Source organism: Etheostoma spectabile, chromosome 23, assembly GCF_008692095.1.
Source record: "Etheostoma spectabile isolate EspeVRDwgs_2016 chromosome 23, UIUC_Espe_1.0, whole genome shotgun sequence".
In the NCBI taxonomy this organism is placed as follows: Eukaryota; Metazoa; Chordata; class Actinopteri; order Perciformes; family Percidae; genus Etheostoma; species Etheostoma spectabile.
Window position 1 is genome coordinate 5051060 of NC_045755.1, and position 9872 is coordinate 5060931.

Below are 9872 nucleotides of genomic sequence, written 5' to 3' on the forward strand. Positions count from 1 at the left end.
GTTTTAAACAAACCGAGTTATATGGGAAAATATGTCAGAAGGAAAGTCTTGGCTTATGCCAAGCACACACACATTTACACGGGGCACACACATAGACACACAATAGAATTTTGCGATATGGCCAAGAAGCTGACCGCTGTGCTGAAGGTTCAGGTCAAGCCCTGAGAACATTCCCATGTGTTTCTCTATGACAAATAGAATGTCCTCGATGTGAAAGTCTGACCTCTGAGTACTGAATTTTGGTTAGTGGGCATGTTCAATAAAAAATCAGAGCAGGCAGGTTAAATTCAATACAACAACATTTAGGTACAGTATTCCTCCTCTTCCCTTCCTCCCCTCATTTTTAACCTTTCTCTTCCTCCTTTTATCTCTAAAGTAATTACAGCACAGCCTATCTGCACCTGGTCGCTAATAAACCACTCGTCCTTTCACTGTCTCCTTCTCCCTGCGCTTCTGTCATCTCCTCCGCCCTGTTCGTCAATCTATCTCTTGATTTATCAGCCCTGACAGAGAGAAAGGGTTGGTGGGTGTGGTGTGTGTGGGGGGGGGGGGGGGGGGGGTTAAGGTGGGAGTAACTTGTGAAAGAGAGAAGATGACAACAAGGTGGACAAGGATAGAAAGTGGGAAACAGGGATGAGAGAGTCTGAAAGCAGCCCTCTCAACAAAGCAGCAGAACAGACAGTTGAGGGGAGGGAAGAGAGAGAGAGAGAGAGAGAGAGAGAGAGAGAGAGAGAGAGAGAGAGAGCAGCAATCGGCAGTGGCGGCTCTTAATTATGGTGCTGGGGCCAGCTTTATCAGAATCCCCTCACCTCGCTGCTCTTTGTCAGGGGGCATTAAGGAGGAGGACACACAATCAGGCTTTTCATTAAGGTCCTACCGGCAGCGCACACAAAGGATGGCTTTAACAGCTGCAGAGGGGGACTCAGGTGGTGGTGGTGGTGGGGGGAGGGGTGATGGGGGGAGGCAAAGGGAGGAGAGGGACGAAGGTGGGATGACAGGGAGCAGAAAAACAAGAGGATGAGGGGAAAGGGAGGGGGTGCAGAGACAGAGAGAGAGATGGAGGATGAGGGAGGGGAAGGGGAGAAAGATTGAGGATGAGTGGCGGAAGGATCACAGAGCGGGAAAGTTTAAAAGAAGAAAGGGAATGCTACAGGTAGAAAAAGAGATGAATGCAAGAGACATGGAGGACATGGAGAAGGGGATCCTAGTGTGTAAAAATGCACCAGAAACAATCACTGACGTGCTTAAAAACTGTGTGATCTTCTGTGGTTTTCTTCAGGTGACCCCTACCCTCTCCAGCTCATCCCCACAACAATGGCTGCTGCTGCTGCTGCCACACCAGGCCTGGGACCCCTACAACTCCAGGTAAGACTACAGCATCTGCAGATGACATCGCAAAAGCAGTTTTAAAGAGAGAAAAGACAGTAAATAAAAGTATTATTCCTTGTTCCCCAACCAGAAGTTGTTAACTAAAACAATCCCTTTTTCTTTTCACTTGGCTGTCCCCAATGGTAACAAACCCTCTCACAGAGTTCACACCACATACTCGGGGTGGGGTGTGTGTGTGTTGGTGGGAGGATGCGGGGGGTGCAAAGCTGTCACTTTCAGCCAATGTGTGGACAGTGACGTGATCCCATAAAAACGTGATCTTCATGATCAGAGCTCAAAAATCACACAGAAGTGACAAGTGTAACCCTAGCCCTTGGCTTTGTCCGCCGATTTTCAGATTGACTGTCAAAGCTAATGTGTGGGTGATGCTGAAGAGATTTCAAACTCTTTTAACAGCATACAGGCATCTTTCTTTTCTAAGTTGTCATCATGATCAAAATGATTATTACTTTTTGTTACACAAGCACCTGAACACACCAAGAAGGAAACATTGTTAAGCATAATCTACTCTTATCTTTCATTACAAAGTAATAAAAAAAATTCTGTCCACTGTGATGGATTACACATTTTAGGCAACCTTCATGCCTCTGAAATCAATTTCTTTATGTACTTATGTGAAAATTGCAGAACTTTCTACTATTAACCGTATGTGCAAAGACATTTTTTGCTGAAACACACAACAAACACTCAATTGGGTTCTATTTTCTAATTAAAGTTAATGACTTCACTTTTCGACTTGTAGGTTGTTGTTTTTTGTCTTTTAACCAGCAAATGCCTGCAATTAGGTTAAGATTAAAGACCATCCAAACAATTATACTGTTTTGCATTTTGGAGATGACTGTAGAGGTCTAAAAAAATGTCATTAGATGATTTAACAAAAATGTATAATTTGATTGGATCCTGACCGCAATCTGACGTTTGAGAAAGTTGTGTGCTTGTTTTCTCTGCTACTGTGTCATAAATTTGAAGGCCAAACGGTGAAAAAGCAAGAAAGCAGAAAGAGATGACAGGGAGAAACAAAACCACAGAGAGGAAAAACCGTAAAAACAAAACAAGTCAACATCTGTTATCTCGCTTATAAGGAGGATGAGTCTGACTGTGGTCCTTTTCCTGTCTGCATATTCAAAATAAGTGGGTAACCCCACTGCTCGTACACTCACTCTCTCGCAGACTGGACCTCATACTTCCACTCTGATCCACGTGGGCTTTGGGGCCCCCTCTCCCAGGGGTTAAGAGCCTGCGCGGGCGTCCCACCCGGTTGCCTGTCTGAAACACATTAACCTCCAGTGTTGGGCTCGGCCTCTGCACAGGCTGCCCTCGTGCCTCCTTGACACACATTATGATAAAATATGACACACATGAATATCTTAGAGAAGCAGCTGCAATGACACACACATTTTCCACACACATCCTTTCACTTACTGTTCACATACATGGGAAATTATGTGAAAATATGGGTTAAAGGTTAGGCAGAGTGTGTGTAGTACATTTGCACCTGTCAGCCAAACGTGCCGCCCCATATGCTAGACACTGCAGGGAGAATAGAAAAGCTGTGTAATTCTATCATGGAGAACGGACCCCGCTGTCGTCACTGATTTCATTATTACTGTGGGTGTGGGTGTGGGGGTGGGGGGGTGTGGGTGTGTGTTTAGCCTGAGAATAATGTCCTCTGTGCTGTTATCACTGCTTCAATCTAGCCGTCCATATGTTCGTCTGTGTTCAGAAACACTCAATCTCCAGTTGAACCGCTTTGTCCACCTTGCAATTGGATTTTCTGTATCTTTTTTTTACCAGCAGGGAGGGTTGAGAGGACACAGCAAGTGCAAAAAAACATCATCACTAGCAGATTTCTTACAATCCTCTCAGACAAACACAATCACACACGCACACACACACATAGTCACCCATTGAGATTAAGGCCTGTCAGAGAGAAACGGATTTGCCCAGGCTAACACAAGTACTGATGTCTCAATGTGGATGGATTTCCTTTGGGATTGTCTCTGCGCCTTCATTTGATAAGGAGGTGTTTCTGTTGCTGAGACGAGACATGACAGTTAGCTCAGGCCTCAGGTCACCACGGCAACACAGTGGTTTGGCGGAGAGGACACAAGTGAACCCACTTAGCTGAGACACACATACACACACACAAATACAGAGAGATAGAATATTAAAGATGTTCAGATAGAGTACACAATGAACTTTGCTGCTGCATTCAGGAGTGCATGGAAACATGCTGACACATTTTGACACTTGAACTACACACATAAAGACACATTAGTCATTGCAGTATAATTGGCATACATTTCTCATATATGCTATGTCATGTATCCCCTCCCATACAGCTATGGAATTGCACTAAAAAGTTGACTTTTCAAGATCTACAGCAAACAGCCATATGTTTAGTTTAAATCTAATAAATCTTTAATTTTCTATCAAATTGTTTAGGTTTATTTGAGTCCCCCACATGCAACACACATGTGACTGTGGGTTTCTTATCTCAGGCAATGAGAGGACAGAATTTAATCTGGTCCAGGCCATGACCCTTGGAGCCTCAGTACTTTCAACAGGCTTTAATAGACTCACTTGGGTAACTGGTACACGGATCTTCATACAATTACTGACACAGTACACAACATTAAAGCTGCTCAAGGCACGTTGCTAGTGACCACAAATGGCTACAAAGTGTTTACATTTTGACAACATTGTTCCCTGCAAATAATCTAATAGTCTTTTTACTTGTCTGAACAAAGTGCTTTGTAAATTACTTTAATTATTTACTTTCCTCTTAAATCTTGATTTCATACATTGCTAACTTTCTTGTAATAAAAAGAAAATTATCAAATGATTAAAGGAGCAATACAGAAATTTAGTTCTGCACTCTTGAGGTTGTGTGACTTACAAGAGATAGATTTTTAAATTAAATTAGTTTTTTGATGTTGTTGGGCATTTTAGGCCTTTATTGACAAGACAAGTAAAGACATGAAAGGGGAGAGAGAGGGGGTATGACATCCAGCAAAGGGCCGCAGGCTGAAGTCGAACCCCGGCCCGCTGCTTCAAGGATTAAACCTCTACATATGGGTGCTCACTCTTCCAACTGCGCTATCTGGGCGCCCCAGGGGATAGACATTTAAAGAAGAAGAATAAAATCCAAGCAGCAGAGCCTGAGATATCCTGACTTTAAGTCTCATTTTATATGCACAATAAATATTGAATACTTTACTTCCCATAAGGCAACTCAATAGCATCTTCTGTTTGAGCCTTCCTGATTACATGCTCGTTTTTTAAACACCATGCACAAACTGAATATGAACAACATTTCAACTATCAGAAACTTATTAGGGGGTCCTGATGCTAGCTAAACCAAGTTAGCAGAATCCACACCCTCTCGGTACCTCTTGGTGTCTTAAATTTGAAAACTTCTTCTTTGTGAACAGTGTTGACATAAAGGAGAGAATTAAAAAGGAACAAAGGCTTTCTCCGTGATTACACGGGGGCAAAACTGTATACATAGAAACATTATTTGGATAAAAACTCTCAACAGCACAGCTTTGAGTTAGGTGCACTTCTTAGAAAAATGTAATAATCTCTCAATGATTTTAAGCTCTTTTTATGTGTGTAAAACATCCTCCATAGAAATCAACAGAGAAGCTCTTATAGTCAATACAAGCTTAACGCACAATCCTTCACAGACGGTTTTCAAGGCAATGGAGGCTTTAGCGTGTACAAGGTTGGCATTTAGCATCTTAATCTGGGAGATGAGTGTGACATTGTGCATTAGAGCATGTTAATCTGGCTCCCTATTGACCATTGATATCATCCACAGATGGACTAAGGACAGATAGAGAGCTGAAAATTGAAAAGAGAAATGCACTTATCCAGGCAAGAGAGCAGGATTGGTGATAAAGGTGAAAAGCAGAGAGGTATTTAGAAGGATGAGCAGTTAAAAGGATAAAAAGAGAAAATGAGAGATGGATAGATAGATAGATAGATAGATAGATAGAAAGATACTTTATTCATCCCGAAGGAAATTGGGGGGATGAAGGTAAGTAGAGGAAGAAAAGTGTGAATATGTGCGAGAGATTAAGTGTGTGTGTGTGTGTGTGTGTGTGTGTGTGGCGTAGTATAAAGAGGGTCAATGGCGCGGGTCAGGCATCATATGGAGAGGCAGATGTTGGAACATATTGTCCTGGATTAGCGCACTGTACACCGGAGAGATGGACGAAAGAACAACTGACAGGCGGTTAGAGGGAGGGAGAGGGGGACAGAGGACAAAACAGACAAGGACAGATGACAGAAGGTAAATGAGAAATCAATCGAGCAACTCGTTTCTCCACGGAACCTTATCTGAGGGGAGAAAGAGTGCAGCTAAGCATTTTCTCAGATGTGAGAATTGCTTCAGTGTCGGTATCTCCCTTTTTTGGCCTTAAAGGCTTCTTGGAGTTGTAAGGAAATGCCAATTTGTGATAACAGCATAGGATCAATGTGAAATCAATAGGCAGCAGAGATAGGTGACTATAGTTAGGCAAGTTCTGCCTTAACCACATCAGAATACATAATGAGTAAAGGACATTTATAAATCCTGTATGATATCATTACTGTAAAATTCTATTTACGTATTGTCTGCTAATTGTGATGAAATTCCCACAACTAAACATTGCAATGTTGAAGTGATAGCACAAGTAATAGCACTGATATCAGAAAATATAGAGGGAAAAGGAACTTTCTGTATCTTATTTTAGTGTTCTTTTCAACTATCTTAAACTAGCACAAACACTTGAGATGTTTGTGTAGTTGTTGTTGGTATTTGCCCTTGAGGCTGTGCCATGAAGGTACTGCATAAGGAAGGCATTGTCATAATTGTATCTATACTCTACTGCTGGATTCATCTTTCTACATGTGGGTTGTTTTTACTTTAGTTGTTGCTTTGTTTAATCACAAATACAGTTTCAGTTAATTGATAACAAAGGCATTTCTTTGAGCACCAAAACACGCAAGTGAAAAAAACAGTTTGCAGACAGACAGACAGACAGAGAGACAGACAGACAGACAGACAGACAGACAGACAGACAGACAGACAGACAGACAGAGAGACAGAGAGACAGACAGACAAGAATCCATTGAGATCCATACAATAGTTCTCGGTGTCCATGTAAACAATGAAGCTCAGAGTACTCTGAAGCGCCGCTAACTCTGACAACAAAGACCAGGCTGCCTGGTAATCTGACTAAAGCTGCAGATTATTGACCAAGTCTCTCTCTAACACACACACACACACACACACTCACAGATTCCCCTTTTTAAGATGACAGAAGAAACAATGGACACAGCCCCGTGTGTGTGTGTATGTAAGCACGCGCGTGCACAAACAAACACACACACACACACACACACACACACACACACACACACAGTGTCAATAGTACTAATACCAACAATCACCCCCATGTCTTCACTCAGAGGAACACCAATTGTCGCACATCACCTTTTTCAGCTCTTGTCAATAGACTGCAAATACTCATGTGACAAGCAAGCGCTGATCACTGCACATCCACACACACACACACAGGGACACTCAGCTCAGCAGTATGCCTGGCCAGTCAGTGACATTTCAAATTCCCCCACCCCTCGCAGTGTGTGTGTGTGTGTGTGTGTGTGTGTGTGTGTGTGTGTGTGTGTGTGTGTGTGTGTGTGTGTGTGTGTGTGTGTGTGTGTGTGTGTGTGTGTGTGTGTGTGTGTGTGTGTGTGTGTGTGTGTGTGTGTGTGTGTGTGTGTGTTCGCTCCTCCGGTCACCCCAGGGGGCTTTGCGCTGTCACTTCCTGTTTGTTGATATGCATGTCGTTGTGGCGTTGCTCTGGGCGCGCTCCACAGTGCGTGCGTTTTGTGTGTGTGTGTCATTGCTCGCCATACCCATTGAGCTTGCTTTGACTGACGGGAGCTGGCCTTGTAATGGAACTCAATTCACTCTGCAAATAAAGAGGCCTTTGAATCACTGGTCCGAATATGGCAAGATACACACACACACACACACATACACACACACTCTCACACACACACACACACACACCGCTTGTGGTCCACTTGCTAGGGGGTTTGGCTGGTAGGGATGGGAGGGGGGTGAGGGGTGTTCATGCTCGGCTGAACCCTCCTCACTCTCTCTTCCAGGAGCCACAGTGCAGCTAATTGAAGAGAAATGAGCGAGTGGAGGCTGATCTGATCTCTGTGAGCCGGTCCTCCATGCCGTGTAGCTTGCCAGAGCATGACCCATCTCCCGCTGATTTGCACATCAGCAGCAGCACACCCTGTGTACTGCATGTACCTCAATTATCATTGTTCCCCTCAGTGTCCATAACAGCGGCAGATGCTGACACTCTGGGCATGGGTTGCTTTTCAAAATGAAAAAAATAATGATGAACCTATACTGTCTGATATTCAGTTAAGACATGTTAACTCCCATTATTTTAATCTTTTTTAGACTGCTTGTGACAAAACACTCTGTAAGAAGACTGAAAGAAATCCAATCCAGAGAAAAGAAGGAACTGTCACTAGAACTTCTGAAGAGCCCTCTTTTCTCTGTAACTGTCCATAATCTCAGTTTATTGCAATGAACATTTCTTTAATGTAAAGCATCCAGCCTGTAAGTGTTTGTCAGGAATAAAGTTACTAATCATCCTAATTTAGATTCAGATTCAGGATGCAATTCATCTTTTTGGAATGGCAGGTATCTCATTTAAGAATTCAGTCATAGCAATAGAAAAGATAGAAAATCATAAGTGAAAACTAACTGAAAATCGCCTTTGCAGTGTTGGACAGGGAATATAGTTGTTGCCACATGTGAGTGACAGTCAGGCGGAGAAAAAAAGTATTTCTTTGTGTGGTGGAGTGTGTTTGCTGCCAGTTTGAATGGCTCATTTTTCTTTTTCTTGTTTGTGTGAAAAGAGATAATGTCTTTATTTAAGATAGCAGAGGAGAGTAGGAGCAAATGTGGCTGTCAAGAAAGATCGAGAGAGAGACAGACAGAGAGAGAGAGAGAGAGGGAGAGATAGCAGTGACAGCATCTCTTCCTTGTCCATTTGCATAAACCAGCCTTTGTTTGACGCCTGTGGCCGGCAGCCAAGCACCAACAGAAGGACGGAAGTTAAACTAAAAAAAAAAAAAAAACTAAAAAAAAGGATGGTCCTCATCCAGAAAAATCTTCCACCAGAAATAAATGATAACAATTATAACTATTTAAAAAAAAAAAACATACACACACACACACATCAGTCACTCCTCGCTAAACAACCGTTCTGTTGCTCTTCAGAGGAAGGAATAACAATTCCGAGAAAACAAAACAGCGTCTTAGAGATTTGTATTAGCCGACATGAAAGTAATTGCAGGAGGATTTTTGAGGAGGAAGCTAGAGAGACGGAAAGACTTGTTTATGAACATTGAAGCTCCTTCCAAATTGTGAATATTAAGTCTGTTGCTGTGGAAATACTGGCGAGAGACTGTTTTGTGTGATACAATGGTATTGCATAAATATTCCCTAGTATGTTCACACCATAGCAGCTCAAGCCATAATGCTTTTATTTAATTGGAAACTAATTAAATACATAAATAAGAATAGGGGGAACCTGTTTTTGTGTTGTTTCCCACAACAGTTATTGAATCAATTCATCTCCATTTGATAGCGTTCCAGTGTGTTTTTGCGTCTTATTGTCAGTACACTAAAACCATCGCAGGGGCACAAGACACTTCTGGCATGTCCCATCTGGTATGTAGCTTCACAAATCTCTCTCTCTTTTCTTTCTCCGTTATCACTTTTTTTCACCTTGAGCGAGAGGCGGGCTCTCCGGCGTGACCTCGATAGCCGGAATGTTTTCCCTTTCTCCCACGATGCACCTGGAGGGGACATGGCCATCTCTGGGCCTGTCAGAGAGGCTGTTAGCGTTTCTCCCGTGGGGTGAGGGAGGGGGCTGACAGTGGAGATGTCCCTCTGTCACACAAACAGAGGCAGGGCCACTAATGGCCTCTTCTTCCAGAGCTTTTTAGCCGCCGTCTTCTTTTTTGTTTGTGCGCTCTCAAGAATTCATTTATTCATGTTGCCCCTTTCTTATGCTTTTTTTTTCTCCTCCTCCCCTCTCTTCCCCCCCCTTCTTCTTTTTTCCTACCACCCCCTCCCCCTTGTCTGTCCCTCCATCATCGCTCCCCCCATTTGTCTTTCTGTCTCTCTACCTGTCTCTCTGACCTCCTTGCAGCAGTTGTACGCAGCTCAGCTGGCGGCCATGCAGGTTTCCCCGGGAGCCAAGCAGCACGGAGGCAGCCTGCCCCCCCAGGCCAACATGGGCACACACTCCCCACCCACCAACACACACTCACAGAGCGACAAGGGCCGCAGCTCCCCGCTACCAAACAAGGCCAAGGTAAGGGGAAAAAACAAGGAAGGCCTCTCTTTGTGTGTGTGTGTGTGTGTGTGTGTGTGTGTGTGTGTGTGTGTGTGTGTG

The 9872-nt window shown here is 43.5% G+C and overlaps 1 protein-coding gene across 10 annotated transcripts in view; it reads left to right on the forward strand.

Annotated features, from left to right (window-relative positions):
• sox5 (SRY-box transcription factor 5) overlaps positions 1–9872 on the forward strand; it is a 260812-nt gene that overhangs the window by 233156 nt on the left and 17784 nt on the right. For all 10 annotated transcript variants that reach the window (XM_032504960.1, XM_032504955.1, XM_032504964.1 and 7 more), the window contains 2 exons: positions 1280–1365; positions 9627–9791. In XM_032504960.1, the coding sequence (XP_032360851.1) occupies positions 1280–1365; positions 9627–9791 (251 nt within the window). The remainder of the gene's footprint in view (positions 1–1279; positions 1366–9626; positions 9792–9872) is intronic.